This window comes from Berghia stephanieae, chromosome 4 (assembly GCF_034508935.2).
Source record: "Berghia stephanieae isolate SIO BIC M18660-M18661 chromosome 4, UCSD_Bste_1.3, whole genome shotgun sequence".
Classification (NCBI taxonomy): domain Eukaryota; kingdom Metazoa; phylum Mollusca; class Gastropoda; order Nudibranchia; family Aeolidiidae; genus Berghia; species Berghia stephanieae.
In genome coordinates, this window is record NC_088363.1 from 48,534,038 (window position 1) to 48,559,037 (window position 25,000).

A 25,000-nucleotide genomic window follows, 5' to 3' on the forward strand; every position below is an offset into this window, starting at 1 on the left:
TTGTGCAAACACACGATTACAAGTAAGATATCAGAAAAACAATTGATATGTTGAAAAAATTGATGTCGTTGCAGCTGTTCTTGAAGTCTTCAAAACTGAAATGTGTCTATGATTAAAAACAAACAAACTGTAAATTACGATTTATATAAAAATTACGCTTTTCTACTCATGGCATTATAACTGAGCTATAATTCAGAAAAGTGAGTGGAGCAGGCACCCATGTTGGCAACAACAAGATATGAAGTGAACAGAAAAGTGCCAGAAGACAATAGAGAATAAAAATTTTTTCGCGGCGGTGGTGGGGTTCGAACCCGCGACCCCATTGGTACGACAACTCCGCCTGGCAGGTGAGAGCGCGGCTCCACCGTGTGAGCCATCCACGAACACAAAAATATTCGTTTCAAACTCAAAGTCATCACCAGATCCCTCTCTCACCCACTTCTTGAGATCGCCGATTCGTTCGTACACCACCATCGCGAATAATTTTGACCAGCAGTTAAGCTTAATAGCCAATATTCTCAACACAAACATATAACATAGAAACGATTGAGACATTGAGCACGCTCCGGTGCATGGGGTGAATTTTAATTCAGAAAAGTGAGTGGAGCAGGCACCCATGTTGGCAACAACAAGATATGAAGTGAACAGAAAAGTGCCAGAAGACAATAGAGAATAAAAAATTTTTCGCGGCGGTGGTGGGGTTCGAACCCGCGACCCCATTGGTACGACAACTCCGCCTGGCAGGTGAGAGCGCGGCTCCACCGTGTGAGCCATCCACGAACACAAAAATATTCGTTTCAAACTCAAAGTCATCACCAGATCCCTCTCTCACCCACTTCTTGAGATCGCCGATTCGTTCGTACACCACCATCGCGAATAATTTTGACCAGCAGTTAAGCTTAATAGCCAATATTCTCAACACAAACATATAACATAGAAACGATTGAGACATTGAGCACGCTCCGGTGCATGGGGTGAATTTTAATTCAGAAAAGTGAGTGGAGCAGGCACCCATGTTGGCAACAACAAGATATGAAGTGAACAGAAAAGTGCCAGAAGACAATAGAGAATAAAAAAATTTTTCGCGGCGGTGGTGGGGTTCGAACCCGCGACCCCATTGGTACGACAACTCCGCCTGGCAGGTGAGAGCGCGGCTCCACCGTGTGAGCCATCCACGAACACAAAAATATTCGTTTCAAACTCAAAGTCATCACCAGATCCCTCTCTCACCCACTTCTTGAGATCGCCGATTCGTTCGTACACCACCATCGCGAATAATTTTGACCAGCAGTTAAGCTTAATAGCCAATATTCTCAACACAAACATATAACATAGAAACGATTGAGACATTGAGCACGCTCCGGTGCATGGGGTGAATTTTAATTCAGAAAAGTGAGTGGAGCAGGCACCCATGTTGGCAACAACAAGATATGAAGTGAACAGAAAAGTGCCAGAAGACAATAGAGAATAAAAATTTTTTCGCGGCGGTGGTGGGGTTCGAACCCGCGACCCATTGGTACGACAACTCCGCCTGGCAGGTGAGAGCGCGGCTCCACCGTGTGAGCCATCCACGAACACAAAAATATTCGTTTCAAACTCAAAGTCATCACCAGATCCCTCTCTCACCCACTTCTTGAGATCGCCGATTCGTTCGTACACCACCATCGCGAATAATTTTGACCAGCAGTTAAGCTTAATAGCCAATATTCTCAACACAAACATATAACATAGAAACGATTGAGACATTGAGCACGCTCCGGTGCATGGGGTGAATTTTAATTCAGAAAAGTGAGTGGAGCAGGCACCCATGTTGGCAACAACAAGATATGAAGTGAACAGAAAAGTGCCAGAAGACAATAGAGAATAAAAATTTTTTCGCGGCGGTGGTGGGGTTCGAACCCGCGACCCCATTGGTACGACAACTCCGCCTGGCAGGTGAGAGCGCGGCTCCACCGTGTGAGCCATCCACGAACACAAAAATATTCGTTTCAAACTCAAAGTCATCACCAGATCCCTCTCTCACCCACTTCTTGAGATCGCCGATTCGTTCGTACACCACCATCGCGAATAATTTTGACCAGCAGTTAAGCTTAATAGCCAATATTCTCAACACAAACATATAACATAGAAACGATTGAGACATTGAGCACGCTCCGGTGCATGGGGTGAATTTTAATTCAGAAAAGTGAGTGGAGCAGGCACCCATGTTGGCAACAACAAGATATGAAGTGAACAGAAAAGTGCCAGAAGACAATAGAGAATAAAAATTTTTTCGCGGCGGTGGTGGGGTTCGAACCCGCGACCCCATTGGTACGACAACTCCGCCTGGCAGGTGAGAGCGCGGCTCCACCGTGTGAGCCATCCACGAACACAAAAATATTCGTTTCAAACTCAAAGTCATCACCAGATCCCTCTCTCACCCACTTCTTGAGATCGCCGATTCGTTCGTACACCACCATCGCGAATAATTTTGACCAGCAGTTAAGCTTAATAGCCAATATTCTCAACACAAACATATAACATAGAAACGATTGAGACATTGAGCACGCTCCGGTGCATGGGGTGAATTTTAATTCAGAAAAGTGAGTGGAGCAGGCACCCATGTTGGCAACAACAAGATATGAAGTGAACAGAAAAGTGCCAGAAGACAATAGAGAATAAAAATTTTTTCGCGGCGGTGGTGGGGTTCGAACCCGCGACCCCATTGGTACGACAACTCCGCCTGGCAGGTGAGAGCGCGGCTCCACCGTGTGAGCCATCCACGAACACAAAAATATTCGTTTCAAACTCAAAGTCATCACCAGATCCCTCTCTCACCCACTTCTTGAGATCGCCGATTCGTTCGTACACCACCATCGCGAATAATTTTGACCAGCAGTTAAGCTTAATAGCCAATATTCTCAACACAAACATATAACATAGAAACGATTGAGACATTGAGCACGCTCCGGTGCATGGGGTGAATTTTAATTCAGAAAAGTGAGTGGAGCAGGCACCCATGTTGGCAACAACAAGATATGAAGTGAACAGAAAAGTGCCAGAAGACAATAGAGAATAAAAATTTTTTCGCGGCGGTGGTGGGGTTCGATCTGGTGATGACTTTGAGTTTGAAACGAATATTTTTGTGTTCGTGGATGGCTCACACGGTGGAGCCGCGCTCTCACCTGCCAGGCGGAGTTGTCGTACCAATGGGGTCGCGGGTTCGAACCCCACCACCGCCGCGAAAAAATTTTTATTCTCTATTGTCTTCTGGCACTTTTCTGTTCACTTCATATCTTGTTGTTGCCAACATGGGTGCCTGCTCCACTCACTTTTCTGAATTAAAATTCACCCCATGCACCGGAGCGTGCTCAATGTCTCAATCGTTTCTATGTTATATGTTTGTGTTGAGAATATTGGCTATTAAGCTTAACTGCTGGTCAAAATTATTCGCGATGGTGGTGTACGAACGAATCGGCGATCTCAAGAAGTGGGTGAGAGAGGGATCTGGTGATGACTTTGAGTTTGAAACGAATATTTTTGTGTTCGTGGATGGCTCACACGGTGGAGCCGCGCTCTCACCTGCCAGGCGGAGTTGTCGTACCAATGGGGTCGCGGGTTCGAACCCCACCACCGCCGCGAAAAAATTTTTATTCTCTATTGTCTTCTGGCACTTTTCTGTTCACTTCATATCTTGTTGTTGCCAACATGGGTGCCTGCTCCACTCACTTTTCTGAATTAAAATTCACCCCATGCACCGGAGCGTGCTCAATGTCTCAATCGTTTCTATGTTATATGTTTGTGTTGAGAATATTGGCTATTAAGCTTAACTGCTGGTCAAAATTATTCGCGATGGTGGTGTACGAACGAATCGGCGATCTCAAGAAGTGGGTGAGAGAGGGATCTGGTGATGACTTTGAGTTTGAAACGAATATTTTTGTGTTCGTGGATGGCTCACACGGTGGAGCCGCGCTCTCACCTGCCAGGCGGAGTTGTCGTACCAATGGGGTCGCGGGTTCGAACCCCACCACCGCCGCGAAAAAATTTTTATTCTCTATTGTCTTCTGGCACTTTTCTGTTCACTTCATATCTTGTTATAACTGAGCTACCAAAGGGAGTACAGTGTTAAAACTTACATCAATCAAAACTGATGCATTCTGCACCTATGGCAAAAAAAACTGTTTGATGAAATCTTACATAGCTTTGGAGTTATTCAAATCTGAAATGTGTCAATAGAAAAACACGCTTAATTTATATATATCTATATCTATATATATATAAATATATGTATATATATATATATATATATAATATATATATATATATATATATATATAGTATGCGCTTGGCTAAGAAACTCATAACATTGACATCCGGAAGTATAATGGAGGAACACTCAAACCTATGTGTAACCTTAAACGTTTATAGTCTGGTTAATACAGTTTTTTTAGAACTGCTCATAAACGCGGATGGCAAAAAACAATAACAAAGACCTGAGTGACGTCATCTTCGTTCTCTCTCTCTCTCTCTCTCTCTCTCTCTCTCTATATATATATTATATATTATATATATATATATATATATATATATATAATAGTAATCTCAGCACTTATTTCGGCTACAATACTGTTTCAACAGTTTCACTCAGACAAAAAAATGAAAAAATATTGTAGGCGAAAAAAGAGATGAGAATACTTTAATAATTCAAGCTCCTTAAATATGCGAGCATTCGTGTCACAATCTCTAAAAGCCCAAGGTATCCCGAGCATTTCCATCTTTATTTCAAGCAAATCGGGTGATTTTTAATAAAGTTATGGATAAATGTATGGGTTAGGGTGTGAGAAAAATCTACTGTTGAGAAAATCGCTTCCAAAGTTGACACTTTGTACTTAAGCAACATTAACCTCAGTCAACTAACAAAGTAAAGGGTTTGTATTTTTACAAGTTGGATAGTGTCAACAAAAATGTGTCGGGCCTTTTTAAAATGTGAGGTAAATGTGGTGCTTTTAGAGACATTTTGGACCGTCTGGGTAGGATTAATTTTGGTTGTAAAAAAGCTCGTATCTGTCATGGAGAAAGAGGCAAGGACTCAACTATGCGTTGAACCCAGGACCTTCCGATCCGAAAGCGAGTGTCATACCACAAGACCACATATACGCTCGCTACATATAATCCAATGAGAGCTCCACCTGATGCCCAGATGTCCGGCTAAATGTGTTATGTGTGTTCTCTGTGACCCTTGCATAACAATAATGGAAGGAAGACGTTGATGACAGGCATCAAGTCACGTGATGGGGGGTGGGTAGTCCAGGAACCAATTTGCTGATTACAGAGTTCTGTTTATAATCTTCTTATTATGTCGTATTAAATCAACCTTCACCATTTCTATTTATAATCGCCTTAGTCTTATGAAATAAAACACAATAAAGCCCTTTATTCATTCCTGATAATATTGTCTTTATGGCCTATTCCAAGGGAAGAGTGGAGTAGCCCTGGCGTTAGCCGCAGTGCAGCGCCGTAAAGTGATCCAGGGTTAAGTGCTGAGGGTCGCACAGTCCAATCTTGGAATCCAAACCACCATGTTGCAACAGCGTTTTGAATCGATGGGTCACAAATGACACACATTATGAGGGAGGGACATTTTAATCTGTTGAAGTTTATAAATTAAAACTTACTCTTCTTGATATATTATGAGGACATTTATTTTTAACTAAATTTCTAACTCTCCCCCCCTCTCTCTCTCTCTCTCTCTCTCTCTCTCTCTCTCTTTCTCTCTCTTCATTTCTGTCTCTCTTTCTCTTTATCTATATCTCTCTGTCTCCCTCTATCTTTTTTTTCTCTTTCTCTCTCTCTCTCTCTCTCTCTCTCTCTATCTCTCTCTCTCTCTTCATTTCTGTCTCTCTTTCTCTTTATCTATATCTCTCTATCTCCCTCTATCTTTTTTTTCTCTTTCTCTCTCTATCTCGCTCTCTCTCTCTATCTCTCTATCTCTCTGTCTCTCCCACTCTCTCTCCCACTATCTCTCTCTCTCTCTCTTCATTTCTGTCTCTCTTTCTCTTTATCTATATCTCTCTATCTTCCTCTATCTTTTTTTTCTCTTTCTCTCTCTATCTCGCTCTCTCTCTCTATCTCTCTTTCTCTCTGTCTCTCTCTCAAACACACACATACACACACACACACACACACACACACACACACAAACAGACACAATACCAAAATTCCCAGCTACAATTCAGCGCCCACACCAGTAAAGATCAACCGGGAAATAATCGGATTATTTTCACTTTAAATATACAGATGATATGACATGTAGCAATGACTATGAAAATTTTTGTTTTCTATTTTTGTAGGAAATACTACTCTTAAATCAAAGCCCTATCTCCACTACGTAAAAATCTTTTTGAATTTTGAAAATCCATTAATATATAACAAAGTTATGCAGTTTCAAAGATGTCATTTATTTGGATGACTCACAAAGAGAAAAAAATACGGAAAATATGGGACGCTTTTTCTGCGTTTTATTCTGGTTTGTGCCTGTATCTCGCTTAATACGTGGAATTAGATATTAAAACAGCAATTTTATGGCAAAATTATCAGAAAATATGGTGAAGACATCAGAAGAGTTCTAACTTGTATAGTTTTGGAGCTGTATGGCTAGGGTTAACTATAAATTTGTTTTAAAATATACATAATATTGATCATGTGGAACTTTTCCGAAGTGTAATCTTGTGTTTACAACCCATACAAATGACACGAAAAATCCCTGCTGAATTATTATCAATCAGTCCCGTGAGACCATGGCTTATGTTACTTCTAGTATTTATTTGAGAGAGAGAGGAGAGAGAGAGAGAGAGAGAGAGAGAGAGAGAGAGAGAGAGAGAGAGAGAGAATGTGTTAATCTACTATCCCTATGACATAACAATGAAACCTTAATTTTTAAAAAGCGCGCGAGGATTTGTGTCATCCGGCGTCGCGAACAAGGTTGCCAGATGGCCACGTGTGTGGCCAAATATATAATTTTGTTTCTTTTTTTTTTACATTTTATTCATCTATGTTTGTCTCAGTGACATTTGTCCTAGTCTATTCAATTTTCTGTTTGTTAAAATTTAGTTCATTTTAAGTGGGCCAGTCTTAATAGTGAAAGCCATATGATTTTCTATTTAGCCACTTTTGAAGTCGAATTTGGTCAGGTCAAAGTCTGGCCATCTGGCAGCCTTGCCTCGCTCACGTCATTTTCGTGTCGCGCGATAGTGGAGTAAAATGGCCATCTCCATATTTTCACTCATTGAAATGCAAATTGGGTTGATGTTTTGTGAGAATACGGGAAAAGTACTTATCATAATCGAATGAAATTTGAAATATAAATAGAAGAAATGTGCATATATACCCTTATGAGCGACAAAATCTCTCCTCTTTGTAGTTTTAGCAATATTGTACTCCAAAAGTAAAAATCTATTTTTAACGGTCTTTTGGTAATCGTACGAGTTTTGTCGCTTGACATAATCTAAAATGACCTCTTTTCTAACTGTGTGCCAACTTTCAGTCATATTCAATTATAAACAGCGTCGTAATTAATTTTTAAAAATAGCATGTACGAAACGGCTTCGTCCTATATTTTGTCGCGAATTTGGGCACTTCGTGAGCGAAAAAGAGGCCCAAAGATTTGTGCGCGATAGTCATTCTAATGACATGAAATTAGGTTTCCTTACACACATAAGCATTATCATAATTATTATTAACCCAATTTTCATATATTTTTAACTACAAATTCAACTGCACACATTAAATCCGTTCCGAATTTAATAACGTTTGGAAGCGATAGATAACATACTATAACATGAAAGATGGAATTTAAGTCTGTTAAAGTTTATGAAAGATAACTTACTCTCCACAAATTGAAAGCATTCATTTTAAACCAAAATGTTATCGGTTAAGCTTATAATATGACCCACCGATTGAAAGCGGTGTTATGTTGGGATAATGAAGATGCTAAAAGTGCATCTTACAGCCAAAAGAATATCAAATTAAGAAACTAGGAGAAGGCACCAGTGTAAGATAAAGATCTGAAGAAGTGTGTATAAAAGGTACAAGACTCGACAAAGCAAGAAGAGAAATACAAGACAAAAAACCATCCCCGAAAAATCCGTAAACCTCGTCTGGGTATCGACGCTCAGACCTTCCAATTACCGGTTAGATGTGCTTCCATTACACCACAGAGACTCTCCATAGTTGGAACAATTCTAATATCTATAGCCTATTCTTTACAAGGATACGCGTTTTTACTCTGCGAACCCTCGCTTGCATCAAACAACACATGCATTGAACCCTCGCTTGCATCAAACAACACATGCATTGAACACGAGAAGACGATGACGAAGACATTTGAGTTGATCCATTTTTTTTTTTTTTTTAAATATCAATTTTAGTTCATTTTAAGTGGGCCAGTCTTAATAGTGAAAGCCATTTGATTTTCTATTTAGCCACTTTTGAAGTCGAATTTGGTCAGGTCAAAGTCTGGCCATCTGGCAGCCTTGCCTCGCTCACGTCATTTTCGTGTCGCGCGATAGTGGAGTAAAATGGCCATCTCCATATTTTCACTCATTGAAATGCAAATTGGGTTGATGTTTTGTGAGAATACGGGAAAAGTACTTATCATAATCGAATGAAATTTGAAATATAAATAGAAGAAATGTGCATATATACCCTTATGAGCGACAAAATCTCTCCTCTTTGTAGTTTTAGCAATATTGTACTCCAAAAGTAAAAATCTATTTTTAACGGTCTTTTGGTAATCGTACGAGTTTTGTCGCTTGACATAATCTAAAATGACCTCTTTTCTAACTGTGTGCCATAGTTGGGATAATTTTAATATCTATAGCCTATACGCGTTTTTACCCTGTGAACCCTCGCTTGCATCAAACAACACATGCATTGAACACGAGAAGACGATGACGAAGACATTTGAGTTGATCCATTTTATTTTGTTTGAAAATATCAAATTAAGAGATTATGGAGCAGGCACCGGTGTAAGATGAAGATCTGAACAAGAGTGTATGGCAGCAGGTGCCAGACAAAGCAAGAAAGAAAAATACAAGAAAAAAAAAAGCATCCCGAAAAATCAGTCTAGCTCGATTGAGAATCGAACCTCAGACCTTTTGATTACCAGTCAGTCGTAGGATTATGATAACGCGTTTTCAAAACATACATTGAACAATGTACCTCTGTCTTGTTTGATGCAAGCGAGAGTTCACGCCGTAAAAACACGTACCTTTGTGAAGAATATTATAGGCATTAAAATTGTCCCAACTATCGGGAGCCTCTGTGGTATAATGATAGCACGTCTGACCGGCAATCAGAAGGTCTGAGGTTCGATCCCCAGTCGAGGTAGACTGATTAAAAAAAATTTTTTTTGGGATGTTTATTTTTCTTGTATTTTTCTTTCTTGCTTTGTCTGGCACCTTTCATACACATTTGTTCAGATCTTCAGCCAAAAGAATAGCTGGCTTCGGTTAAGTAAAAATGTATTTTTGAATAGGATGCATGCCGTATCTTACAGTGGTCGAAAACACTATTTCATAATATTGATCAATTTAACTCTAATTTTACATTGTTTTATTTAGACTACTAAATCTACTCCCACTCATCCACAGTTAATATGTTAGGTTGTATTAAATGATTCGTATTCATTTGGTAATTTGGGGCAGATTGGATTTCTCTCTCTCTCTCTCTCTCTCTCTCTCTCTCTCTCTCTCTCTCTCTCTCTATCTATCTATCTATCTATCTCTGTGCTTGTGTGTGTGTGTGTGTGTGTGTGTGTGTGTGAGAGTGCGTCTGTCTGTCTGTTTCTCTCTTTAACTATCCATCCATCTACCCATCTATCTATATATATATCTATCTGTGTGTGTGTGTTTGTGTGTGTGTGTGTATGTGAGTGCGTCTCTCTCTCTCTCTCTCTCTCTCTCTCTCTCTATTTTTCTATCTCTCTCTCTCTCTATCTATCTATCTATCTATCTATCTATCTATCTATCTATCCCTGTGTTTGTGTGTGTGTGTGTGTGTGTGTGTGTGAGTGTGAGTGCGTCTGTCTGTCTGTTTCTCTCTTTACCTATCCATACATCTATCCATCTATCTATATATCTATCTATCTTTCTGTGTGTGTGTGTGTGTGTGTTTGTTTGTGTGTGTATGTGAGTGCGTCTCTCTCTCACATATCCATCTCTCACTCTCTCTCTCTCTCTCTCTCTCTCTCTCTCTCTCTCTCTCTCTCTCTCTCTTTCACCCATTTTCTACAATTCCCATACTCAAGCCCAGATCGAGACCTAAGCCGATTAACTTTCATTTTAAATATTAGTATATCTATAATATGACGTGTAATTAGGTTTCCTTACACACACATATACATACACATACACACACACGCATATACACACACATACACACACACAAACACACGCACACATACACACACGCACACACAAATACCCCCCCACACACACATACACACACGCCCACACACACACATACACACACACATAATGCATCAGATATAATCGGAATAAAGGTTCTAAAAGTGTTCAAGAGAACTAATTAGGCATAAAACAGAGAAAAGACAAATATACAGCCGATGTAGATGGAACGCACAAAATGTATCACGGCAATGCCATAGACATGTATGTTGACAAGAAATCAAAACATCACAACAAACACCAACGGCGTCTTCAACGTCAACACAGGAACAATAAAAATGTCTTCTCAGATCCATCCAGATCAAACACCTGTCAAAACGTATGCGCTATTACGCGCCAACCGTCAACAACGGAACAACCCATTTTTCATTTGATCTCAGGGCCACAACGCATAAACAATGACGCCCAAAGTGACCATTCAGATTTAAATCTTTCACTACTGACAAGCTAAATGGACAACTGGACTTAACCGGCACGATGGTCACATATTATGTCTGTTTTAATTTTAAAATCCTGTTATTTTTTAAATCCTCAAAACTATGTAGTTTGGCATCAACTTTCATTTTCATTCAGTTTGTTCACACCTCGATGCTCAGTTCACTAATATGACCCTCGGCTTTAAACGGGGCTATGAGTAGCTAGACTTGCCAACTATTACGAAAAATTCGTAGAATTACGAAATTTGGGCTCGAATTTCAGAACTTCACGAACATCTTAGAAGATACAAAATTTGGGCTCGAATTTCAGAACTTCACGAACATCTTAGAAGATACGAAATTTGGGCTCGAATTTCAGAACTTCACGAACATCTTAGAAGATACGAAATTTGGGCTCGAATTTCAGAACTTCACGAACATCTTAGAAGATACGAAATTTGGGCTCGAATTTCAGAACTTCACGAACATCTTAGAAGATACGAAATTTGGGCTCGAATTTCAGAACTTCACGAACATCTTAGAAGATACGAAATTTGGGCTCGAATTTCAGAACTTCACGAACATCTTAGAAGATACTCTTGAAGTTCTGAAATTCGAGCCAAAATTTTTAATTCCACGATTTCTTTTGTAATATTTGGCAAGACTACTCATAACGCTGTTTAAAGCCGATGGTCATTTTAGTGAATTTGGAATTAACCAATTAACTGCCGTACTCTGAAAAGACACGTATTGAAAAAATGGCCAGAAAACTCGTTCTTTAAATTTTAAGATCGATCGATTTAAAATAAATGACCTTCATCTTGGCAACAACAAAAAAAAATTAAAAAATAAACTCTCAAACCTGGGCCCTCACGAGGTCTTTATTGAAGATCAATAGAGTCCCAGGTTTGAGAGTTATATCCAAGATGAGGGTCATTTAAATCGATCGATATAATTTGAAGGAGGGAGTTTTCTGGCCAAAATTTTAAATACGTATCTTTCCAAGGCACGGCAGTTAACTGGTTAAAATTATCGGAAATACAAACGTTGGGGTTTGGCCATGTTTGCACAAGATATAATAAATGTAATTAGTCTTCACCGTCACAAATAGAAAATGTACCACAAGTTTCATGTTTTTATCTCTAAATTCCATTACCAACACAAAGTTCATTCCGACAAAATACCGATTAGAGACGCCAGGCTACATAATATTTTGAATTAGTGATGCTGTGCGTTTAGATAAAATACTCACAACATCCGCCAGCCGGATATAATGTACTAACACACAAAACTATGTGTAACCTTGTGCGTTTATATAACATAGTCTGATTGATGGAATTTGGTGAGAACAAATAATACAACTGGTTGTCTAAAAACAATAACGACTGAGTGACGTCAATTTCGTTCCTTCTATAAGGTTTATGGAAAAAAATAATGTTTTATGAGAGAAGGGCGGAATAAATTGTGTCAGTTTCATCTCTTGTCTGGGTTGATAAGGACGACAGGGAAATGGATTCCCACCGTTATTATCTGACCTGATTTCCGAGTTGACACTCAGCGGTTATGGCCTTTTTATTAATGATAAAAGCCCAAGCTTGTACTGGATGAACCCACGGTCAGAGGAAATGCGTTGGACCAGAGGTTCTCGAACTAGGTTCCCCGGCGGTCTCCTGAGGGAGCGCAAAGCCGTTTTGGTGGCACTGCGAAAAGGTTGGTCTATTTTCCTATAATTCATAAAGGATTTTAAGATATATTATGATAGACAGTAATAGGAAACAAAAGTGTGATGTGAAAAAACTGGTTCCTATCTCATTGGAAGTGTAAAACCACTCTTCCGGAGGAATGGAGACATAGCTTGTGTAATTGATATTTTGGTTTCAGCGTAATGATTTCTTTTTTTTTCTAGTCTAAATTCATGCTGGTCGTTAATAAAATTAATCCATCCTCGCCCCCTAAGCGTATCGTAATCTAAATAATCTGCCTATACATCTTGCTACTAAAATAGTCATGCAACCTTATGATTTATTATGTAATCTATTCATTATTAGTCCTCCGAAGGATTGGTAACATGCATGCTCCCAATGAGTTTGATACTGGAAGAGTAGAAGGTGTGAATTTTTTTTGGTCTCATTTCGATTAAGGACAAAAACTGATTTATTTATTTATTTGTCATTTGAATTTTAAAAAAATAAAAATTAATGAGCAACAAAAGCGAGTAAGATATATTTTTCTAATATTTCGCAACGTATCTTGTCCAGACGCAAAGTATCGTCTGCATTACCTGCCGGACTTCCGGTTTAATCACGGGGAGATAACTCAAACTCGATGGTTATGAGTTCAGAGGTCATAAGTGAGTGCTAGACATCACTCACCATCATCCTATTATCATCGACACTCCCGGGAGCATCAGGCGATAATGACACTTCAAAACGAAATTAGTAATAAGTCTAAAACCCGTATTAATATTAACACTCAAATCGCTTGGAGTAATAATATTACTGGCGGAGTATAGGTAAACACTTAAAAAGCTCTCGTGTTTCAAGATTTTCGCTGATGAAGGTTTTAAATGGACCCTCAAAAAATATTGGCGAATTTTAAGTATCATTAAGTATGGAACATTTACTTTCAAGGGGGTAAAAAAAAAGCTGTCGGTATTTTTAATCTGTTACTCTGAACAACAACAAAAAAAACCCAACAATTTTTAAATTTTCTAACAAGGGTTTGAGAACTTATTTGTTTGTTTTTTTCCTTTTTGTTGCTTTTTTGTTTATTTGTCTTTTTTTTTTTTTTTTTTTTTTTCTGACAAGTGAGGGTCAAATTAATGGATCGATATTTGAAGGAGTTTTCTGTCAGCTTTATCAAAAGCGTTTGTTTTGTTTTTTTTTTTGGGTTTTTTTTTTTTTCATTTTCTCCTATAGTACGTCGGTTATATGGCACATTGATTATGAACGAATTATATAAAGTAGACCGTTATATGTAAAGTTTTAAATTTTCTGATCTTCTAGTAATGGAGAGTCATATAGAAGGTAATCTTCTAATTGAAGTGTGCTTGTCATTTTCCTGCTTTTCTTATTATTTTGTGTGGCTATGTGGTCTTGTGGTATGAGACTCGCTTTTGGAACGGATGTTCCTGGGTTCGATCCTCGCTTGGCGCATAGTTGAGTCCTTATAAAAGGCTATTTACTCACATTCTCTCACCGTATTCAGGTGTAAAATGAGTACGTGGCCGTTAACAGCGTTGTCTCTGTCGGAAAATATTGCAATATCGCCTAGTAGGCGGCATGTCTCGTTCTCCATGTTACGTGTTGTTGTTGGTAAGGGATCCTTTGTAAAGCGATTTGAGCACGTTTACTGGATATTGCCCTTTGTAAATGCTTAATTGTTTTTTTTTTAAATTGCATTTATCATAACCTCTTTTCTTTGAAATAAGCACATTGAGAATTAAGGAATGTTTAACACGGACTCTTTTTGGTACCAGGAAAAAAAATCTCAGGTGGACGAACGGAATAAACGGCAACTACTATTTAATTCGTTAATGTTTAGTAACGCTGGAATAGGATTCAATCGTCTGATGTCACGTCTGCCCAGCAACGAGCAGCTTGGTTCAAAACAAAGAAAATCGGTATTTTTTTATTTTTCTTCATGTTGGCTAGAACTTTTCGCATGTCAAGTGATCAGAATGTAAAAAAGTCAAACATGATCAGATTTATAATGTTTTTCTCCTCTGGATGCACTTTCATAAGGGCGTGCGCCATTGTTCCGATAGTTTAGAACTAGTTACTAAGTCACTATGCGTCATTAAGTGACGTCAATAATGTTGAATCCTATTATCAATTTGTTCAAGAAGAGCGAATTTTATGAAAGACAATATTCCGTCCAGGAAAGAATGTTTTTTCGTCACACATATTCGTTGTTATTGTTTGACTTAGAAGCTCACAACATTGCCATCCGGATGTATAACGGACCAACACACAAAACTGTGTGTAAATGAACTTTTATAGTCTGGTTCATACAGTTTAATGAGAAGTACTCATAAATGTGGATGGTAAAAAACAATAACAAGGACCTGAGTGACGTCATCTTCGTTCTATATATTTATCGCCTGTCAGATGATTAATTCTCACTTGAGACTATACATGTTGAAGGTTACACGCTGTTTTGTGTATTGGTACCGTGCAGCTAGCAGGCAGAAAATGTTAGTATTTTACTTAAGAAATAACACCAATTGCCCGGTCACGATATATACCAGAATGTCACGAGGGACGACAGACTGTTCTGTTTTATTCTTGGATAGATAATTTGGCCACTAATTGCTTTCCTCCCTGGCCACATTCATTAAAATGTTGTCGTCATAGAACGTCGTCCCTTTAAAGGGAAACCTTAAGAGTGACGACGTGTCCAATCAAATGCTGGTGCCATTTTGCTGCATTGTGGCGAGGTCGTCAACACGGCAATTGGATCTCATTAGCAACGTTGCGACACTCCGAAAAAATACGTATTTAAAATTGTGGCCAGAAAACACCTGTTTCAAATATCGATCGATTCAAATGACCAAACCCAAGACCTCGCGAAGTCTTAGGTTTTAATGTTTTTATTTGTTTGTTTTTTTTTCGTTGCCAAGATGAGGGTCATTTAAAAAAACAAACAAAAAAAACTTTATATAGACGTCTAGAACGCAATATCCATTAAACGTGCTCAAAACGCTATATAAAGGGTCCCTGAATGTAATTTTAAGAAAGTTTATGTAAAAATTCTCGACATCACACGAGCGTTTTACATAGGTTGTCAGCTCTTGCACTCACAGAATCGCCCCATTAATTAGAATATAACTATATAGAGGTCTGCAAATCCTATGATTTCCCCGTTACATATTACATGAAATGTAAACGACAATGATTAATGGCTCGAATAGCTAGGAATATAACATTCACAATACAATAAGTAATGAATAAAAAAAAGTTCCAGTCTCACATAGCTGACAATAAAGTAAGCCGGATTTATTCTGTTTTGAATAGTATGGTACGTATTTACATGGCTTTTTAAAAAAAAATGTTTATGATTCATCATTGGGCACTAACAAAGGAAAAATCACATTTTTGTTGTTGTTGTAATTCTTCATGAATCAAGAATCTTCAAGAATCTTGGTGGCAGCTGAGGTCCTTAGTCGAATTGGCCGTCTCTCAGGTCTTGCTTGTAAGGGTGCCGTTTGAAGCAATGACGGGGTTGGGTAGCTCTTCCTATGTCCGTGCTAGGAAGGGATCGAAATCTGGTTTGATTTAAATATAAACAGGCCGTCAGATTTCTCCGTGTTAATCTTCTTTGGCCTGTCTTCGGGACTGGAGTGCCCTCAGACAAGGATAACGATAGGGTCTAAAGTCGGCCCTAATAACAGGTTCAAATAGTATAAAGGGCTAAAATTAAAAAGACTAATAATATTTTTTCTGAACAAAATATACCATAAACTAGTTACTATTCTATTTGAAAAATCTCTTTTTGTGTTTGGTGAGTGTGAAGTTTCGGGTAAAATTCTGAAAATAAGGTAGGGAGAGAATTATAATGTGGATTTTATATTCATGTGTAGAATAAACTGGAAAATAAAAAATAAGACAATTGAGGGAGCCTGCGCCCGGATTGTTATTGAAAACAATAAAGATCAGGAAATCGAAATACATGGCGAGACGACATCAAGAGCTGGAGTGGGGATGAAAAATTGCAACAGACTGTCCAGGAAGAATGGTGAGCCATTTCCATTCAACAACATCTTATGAGATGACAACAAAGAAAGGTTAAGTAAATTTATTCCGAAACCCGAAATAGAAGCGATCTATCTATAGGTTTTCGTTCAACTGAGATAGGTCACATTAGTTGTTGTTGTCCAACCATTGGATATTTCTTAGTAAATGTAAACACGTTGCTTTGTTTATGGAAGTTGTAAATATACCCATGCGTCAAGCTGAGCGATCTTAGATATTTCGATATCTTTGAAAACATTTCACTATGTGGGATCACTTTGAGCACATTTTGCAATGTGGCCAATGACCTCGAGCACACGGTAAAGCTATTTTGATATTCCCCATTGATTTTTATATCCCGAATTATCTCGGGAGTTTAATTCACTCGAAGAAATCCTCAACCTCTTTCAGAGAATGTTTCCGTGCGACTAGGCCTCATAAACGGATTCGCTGTGTTGGACACGACTAGGGGACACAATCGTGGACAAACGCATTCCTCTAATAAAAAGTTCTAACTTTGTCGTTTTCAAGTTGGAGAAGACCCTACCAAAATGGAGTAGGAAATTGTCGGCCATGTTTTCCAAAGTCAATGGAAATTATGTCCCTTTGTCAGAGAACGGAAGTCGTTTAGAGTGTGACGTCGAGCGCGTCCATGTCTTTGGTGGCTTGCCAATATCAGAGAGAGGGAGGGTGACACACACAACCACACACGCATACACACACACACACACACAAACACACACATACACACACACTCACACACACACACACACACACAGAGAGAGAGAGAGAGAGAGAGACGTCTCTTTTTAAAGCATTCTTGGGGGATAATGAAGAAGAAGAAAAAGATGAAGAAGATAATGATGATGATGATGATGAGGAGGAGGAGGAGGAGGAGGAGGAGGAGGAGAAGGAGAGTAAGAGGAAGAGGAGGAGGAGGTGGAGAAGTAGGAGGAAGAAGAAGAAGAAGAAGAAGAAGAAGAAGAAGAAGAAGAAGAAGAAGAAGAAGAAGAAGAAGAAGAAGAAGAAGAAGAAGAAGAAGAAGAAGAAGAAGAAATAGAGAAAGAAGAATTCGATGTGATGATAATAACGATTCAATTTATCAGTTTGATTCTATAGGTAAATAGCATTGACACCTTTTATGCATGCCGTGCAACCAAATCAGTCAGCCCCAAAGTTTGTGAGTATTAATCACTATGGTATGACACAGTTTTGAACGGAATTGCATTATATATAACTATTCACGACTCGAAGCATTTCTATTTTCAACCTCCCGTGTTTAAATAGTGTATAATGCTTATTATCTGTGGGGCTGATTGGCTCGTGTAACAGGCATGTACTGAAGGTGGCTATGATCAGTTAGTAGACATTGTTTTCATGAGAGAGAGAGAGAGAGAGAGAGAGAGAGAGAGAGAGAGAGAGAGAGAGAGAGAGAATATTTTGGCACAACCATAACTAAAAGTACCTTGTCTTCTCGTTACTATTGTCCAGAAGTAACAAAAACTCTCAAATCTAGGACTTCTAAATAATCTTAGACGAAGTCTCAGTTTTGAGAATTTTTGACAAGGTAAAGGTCATTTTCCTCGACCGATATTTGAAGGACGAGTTCTCTGGCCAATTTTCTTTTTAAAATGTTTTTATTATGTTTTCAGTGTACGGCCGGCAGTGTATCAACTGTTCATGAGTTACTGCCCCTGACATGAAACTTAAGAATCAATGACCACTTACCAGAGGGTTCATCCTTCCATTCTTCCTTCCCCAGCATCCCCCTCCGCCTCATTCCCCTCCCTCCCCCCTCCCCCCTCCCCATCTCCTTGAAGCGAACTATGGGACTCTATGGAGCGGACAGACAAATAATTATTATGACCATTCAAACAAAGGGGGAATGATTCCTCATTATCCCCCTTAAAACTCCTAACACCAGGAACGGATTACGTTTGACTCAGCTGGACAGAAAAGAAAGAACGTTTAGCGGTGATATAATTTGTTGTTTTTTTTGTTTTTTGTTGTTGTTGTTTTTTTTATTTTGCTTTTACACAACGCAATATCAATATCCATTAAAAGCGCTCAATGTGCTTTTTTAAGTTGTCCACAGCCAACTGCAACTATTAACACGTAATAATAATAATAATAATAATAATAATAATAATAATAATAATAATAATAATAATAATAATAATAATAATAATAATAATAATAATAATAATGATAGTAATAATAATAATAATAATAATAATAATAATAAAATAATAATAATAATAATAATGATGATGATGATGATGATGATGATGATGATGATGATGATGATGATGATGATGATGATGATGATGATGATGATGATGATGATGATGATGATGATAATGATGACGATGCGTACATATAACTGGCGTCCTTTTCAAGACATGTTTGACCTTGGAGACAGCCACACCCAAAGAGTTAAAACAACGGGAGATAATCCGATATAAAGTGTGTCTTACAAGATTTGGGAACATGCACGTGGTGACCACACAAAAAAAGGACATAATATATGTGACGTCATAAGAATTGTGAACTGTATTTGACCTTTTACCGAATACTTTATTAATGATATGTCTTTAAACAAAATACTCTAATTTAGACGTGCATGAAGGCGTCTACAAAGTGATTGACTTAATTGAGGCTAGAAACCCATATGTCGGTCTGATAAAACCAACTACAAAGAGATGAGTGACGTCATGAAGACCGTGAACTGTATTTAACCTCTTAGAGAAAACTGATTTTTTTTCTTGCCAAATTGACGTTATCGGGTACGTGAATATTTAATAGTTGCCCACAACACAATGAGTGTCCCAATAGCTCAATTGGTTGGTCGAGTACTCACAGAGAAACCCAGATCAACGTCATGTGAAGCCGCGATTTTTTTCTTTCAGGCCCCTGCGTCCCTACGTCCATACAGTTTTGATTGGGTATCTGGATTTGATAGGCCTGGTGGGAAGTTAGCTTTAGACTAGCGCCTTACCCAAAGGGTAACAAGCAACTGCTATTATCAATTTCACGCTATAGATGAATTATGTGTATAATTAGCGTGTCCGCGTACGGTGTGAGGGCTGAATCTTTGTTCTGTGTCAGAGTCCTCCAGATGAAGGGATGTTTGACGCACTATAAATCTATACCATTATTATTATTATTATTATTATTATTATTATTATTATTATTATTATTATTATTATTATTATTTTTATTATTACTATTATTAATATTATTACGATGATGATGAAGATGATGAAGATGATGATGATGATGATGGTGATGATGATGATGATGATGATGATGATGATGGCAATGGTAACAATGATGATGATGATGATGATGATGATCATCATCATCATCATCATCATCATCATGATCATCATCATCATCATCATCATCATCATCATTATAAATGATGACGATAATGGCAACAATTACGATGATAACGATAAAGATGATGACTACGAAGATTAAAAAAAGAGGAGAAAGAGGAAATAAACATCAAAATGATTAATCCGAGCCGTGACATAGAGGCAACTGACAACTGTTGGACAATAAATATAAATAAATGTTCGAATTCGATACCTTGTTTGCCCAGCAGCTGACAAGTAAAACATCCACTTAGGTAAGCATCAGTCAATACCGATATCGAATCAAATTTCTCCTCGACATTCACACAACATCAACCAACTCGTCGCCTCCATCCATCAAGCGTGGAAATTCTCTAATCTTCCTGCCTATTCGGAACCCAGCCGATGTCTCAAAATGCTATTTTGTCGGAATGAACTAAGTAAAGAAAACTGAGTAAAATTATACGAGCTAGAATATCGATGGTCGGCGGATCAAACCTCTGAAGTCTGCATACGAGCTTTGTGCACCATGTTTTATTTCATTTTGTGCGGATCAGACCTCTGACACCGCCCAAAAATTAAATTATAAAACATGGTGCACAAAGCTCGTATGTAAACATCATAGTTTTGATCCGCCGATCGTGAAAATCGAGACTTCAGTGGTTTGATACGCCGACCATCGAGATGTTGAGGAATATTGAATTTCAAAATTACAAAATTGAGCGTTTATATGTACCTCAATATCTACTAAATGTGCTCAAATCGCTTTACAAAGAGCATCTGATCAACAATAACACGTAGCATAGAGAACAAGACATGACGCCTGTTAAGCGACAATACATTTTTTTCCAACAGAGACAACGCTGTTGACGGCCAGGTCTCATTTTGCACATGAGGACGGTGAGAGTATGTTAGTAAAGAGCTATTTCCAAGGACTCAACTATGCGCGGAGCGAGGCTCGAACCCAGGATCATACGATCCAAAACAAGTGTTATGCCACAAGACCACATAGCCCCACTACTCTGGGGTTTAACAAAGAGAACTTGTAAAACTGCCCTTAATTTTTTCTATAATGAAATGGGAGGATGACTGGAAAGTGGAATTCCATCCAAAGAAATGTAAAGTGATACGAATTAGTTACAACATTAAACATCACACAAATGTTCACTTGACAGGCCTCATGTCTCCTCCTACATTTTAAGTGTTGCTGTTAACTAGGGACACACTGCAAAGCGCATTGAGCACGTTTAGCGGATATTGCGCTATGTAAAAGCTCACGTAAAAAAATGATAATGCTGATGATGATGATGATGATGATGATGGTGATGATGAAGAGGAGGAGGATGAGGAGCAGGAGGAGATGGAGAAGGATGATAATACCGGTATTGATGATGCTTATGATGATAATGATGATGATGATGATGATGATGATGATGATGATGATGATGATGATGATGATGATGATGATTATGATTATAATGATGATGATGATGATGATGATGATGATGATGATGATGATGATGATGATGATGATGATGATGATGATGATGATGGTGATGATGATGATAATGATAATGATGATGATGATAATGATATAGAGATGATGACGGCGATTTCAAAAAGAGGAGAATGAGGTTTATTAGTTTATTATAGAAAGAAAAACACTGAAACGGGTAAACAATATTATACAATTTATTGAGGGCAGAACTATTGTTCCTTGGAGTGACAAAAACCAAGATCTCATATTTATTGGTTATCCACTGTCTTCAAGAGGTAATGTGAACTAGCATGAACCAGATGCAAGGTTTAACAATAACCTAACTCATTATAAATTAATCAATATAAAAAATAGAATTCCCTTTATTCATCCTAAAGGGGAAATTTGTCTCTAGAGTCAGCCGCAATGCAGCGCCGCAAATTGAGCTAAGGCGAGGTGACTTACTCGAGGCCACACAGCGCAGCGGCGGGTTTTCGAACTCGGTACCTTTTGGGTACAAAGCAAAGACCATACCGCTGAGCTACTGTGCACATTATGGGCTCTTTGTTGTAATGGAAATCTCAAAGAATGACGGAAAATATTGTCAATTACAACAATGTTATTCTAGGCCCATATTCGGGTTCGGATGTCAGACCTGCATACAGTTACACCTCGGATAAAATATAAATATTCTTCAACGTGTGACAAGTGGAAGGTCATTGAAATCGACCTAAAGTTTAAATGGGGTATAAACGAAACACTAATTTTTATGGGGCAGCGTGAATCAGCGGTACGGTCTTTGCTTCCTATCCGAAAGGTACCGAGTTCGAATACCCACTTCGTTGTGTGGCCTTGAGCAAGTCACTTCGCCTTAGCTCAGTTTGCGACGCTACACTGCTGCTGATGCCTGAGTTATTCCAGTATTCCATTGAACTAGACAAATTTACCCCTATGGGATGAATAAAGGGAATTCTATTTATTTTTATTATTTTTAAAAAGCGCAGGTCTATTGTGAAAAAACAAGGTAGTGCACTGTTCCCTTTGATTAAAAAAAAAATGGGTCACTTCCCTTATTTCAATGGGGGTTATATTTTTCGAAGTTTGTGCCTCTAGGTAAAAATATTCTCAGGATTTATCGTAGCAACAAACCGTTTGAAAATGATTCTATCTAGTTCAATTACAAAACGATAATGAAAAAGATGCTGCCTGAAGCTCGAAGGAAAAAAATAATAGGTCAGAGGTGCCTACTTGAAATTTGAAAATTTCGTAGTTTCCAAGGGAAAAAACCCCGAAAAATTCACTTTAAATAGCTTTACAAATAAACACTTTTCTCTCAGAATTGTCTAAAAATGTTCCAAAGTCCTGAATATAGGTTCTAAGAAGGTAGACTTTACTTTTCGATAAGATTTATTGAGTCAATGAGACCTATGCAGATCTGTAGATGGAGCCAAAAATTCGTATTTCTACGATTTTTTCGTAGTGAGATCTGACCTAGATGCTACAAATTGAATTTATTGACACAAAAGTGAAATTTCGTGTTAATTTCGATTTGTTATGCTAGAGAATGAATACAATTTCTCACAATGCAAAAAAAAAAATAAAAAAATCAGTATTTCCTATCGATTTAATTCTAAAATCACTTTTCGGACCCCAATTCATCCCAATTTAATACGGTTATGAGCCGAAGAGTCACATATACACTTCCCCCCTTCCCCCCTCCCCTCCAAATCAACGTGCTGTGTGTAAGACGTTGCAGTAACGACATTGCCAATAATAATACGGTCTGCTTTTTAGGTAGAGAAAAATGGTGAAAACTTCTGCCATCAAGTGGATGGTTATGAGGAAGGAATGTCTTTACGAAGTCATTCGAATCTTCCTTTGAATGTTTCTAGAGGGTAGATCTTCTAGGAAGACTCAGTAAGTATCGCACAATGATAAAAGCCCCTGTCTTTGAAATTGGATCAAACTAAGATACCTATATTAATATCATTGCGATCAGAATGTCACCCTGCATGTCATCACAAGATCTTAAATCTCAATTCTGTCTTTGCATTGCCTCAATAAAATGACAAGGCCGTGAATAATTCCTTTATACAGACAGTGTTTTCTCGTAATATTACCGCCCGTTTAACATCGAATGATTGGAATCTCGTCACCAGTTTAACACAAATCAATAATAGAATAATAATGAAAAGTATGATGATGATTATGATAATAATAATAATAATAATAATAATAATAATAATAATAATAATAATAATGATGATGATGATGATGATGATGATGATGATGATGATGATGATGATGATGATGATGATAATAATAATAATAATAATAATAATAATAATGATGATGATGATGATGATGATGATGATGATAATAATAATAATACTAATAATAGTAATAATAATAATAATAATAATAATATAAATAATAATAATAATAATAATAATAATAATAATAATAATAATAATAATAATAATAATAATAATAATAATAATAATAATAATATAATAATAATAATAATAATAATAATAATAATAATAATAATAATAATAATAATAATAATAATAATAATAATAATAATAATAATAATAATAATAATAATAATAATAATAATAATAATAATCTCTCTAAATGATATCAATTAGAATATAAACGTTCAAGGTTACACATGGTACTGTGTGTGAGTACGTTTCATAAGGCTGCCAGATGTTGTGATTATTTTACTTAAACGCATCGCATCAATAGAACAGCAAAAGGAATACAACCCTTTAAAGATTTATGGTTGCAGTATTTCTTCCCTGTTCTATTTATAGATGCTGTGCTTTTAGTTAAAAAGCTCACAACGTTCGCCAGCCGTATTTTACATACCAATATATAATCCTACGTACATGTAATACCTTTAACCATTTTAGTTTGATTGATATAAATTAGTGAGAACTACTCATAAAAATAACTGGCTAAAAACAATAACAAAGAGCTGAGTGACGTCAATTCGTTCCTTCTATATATAAAAAAAGTTTAGATCACTGACATCAAGCAAAGGGGGAGTCACATCTTTTTATTAAGTGGACATCTGTGGTTTTCCCCTTGTCCTCTTCAAATCTATTGCAGTTCATAGCCCTCTTAAAACATGCCTGCTCGTCGAGGTGCGGCGTTGGAACTAGAAGGCCCAGGTGGAGTCTCGCTGATAGCACTACAACTCTCTCTCTCTCTCTCTCTCTCTCTCTCTCTCCCTCTCTTTCTTTCTTTCTCTCTCTCTCTCTCTCTCTCTCTCTCTCTCTCTCTCCCTCTCTCTCTCTCTCTCTCTCTCTTTCTCTCTCTCATTGGTACATATTAGTATAATCATTACAATCATTAGAGGTAAACTAGTCTGCTATGTTGCGTTACAGTTACACTCACCATCACGATATTCCAGTAGTTAACAATCTCAGCCAAGGTCATGGTCACCTCATTGCAAGCTCCACCCATCAGCATCATCAGGCTGGAATTGCTGGACTTCCGGTAGACCAGATCATAGAAAGCGTTGGTTCCAACTCCAGCATCACACTGGAAATACAACAAATGG

General features: G+C 37.8%; 1 protein-coding gene across 1 annotated transcript in view; it reads right to left on the reverse strand.

Moving 5' to 3' along the window:
- LOC144970738 (uncharacterized) overlaps positions 1–25,000 on the reverse strand; it is a 227,970-nt gene that overhangs the window by 58,673 nt on the left and 144,297 nt on the right. The window contains exon 3 of the mRNA XM_078910705.1: positions 24,835–24,981. Within this exon, the coding sequence (XP_078766831.1) occupies positions 24,835–24,981 (147 nt within the window). The remainder of the gene's footprint in view (positions 1–24,834; positions 24,982–25,000) is intronic.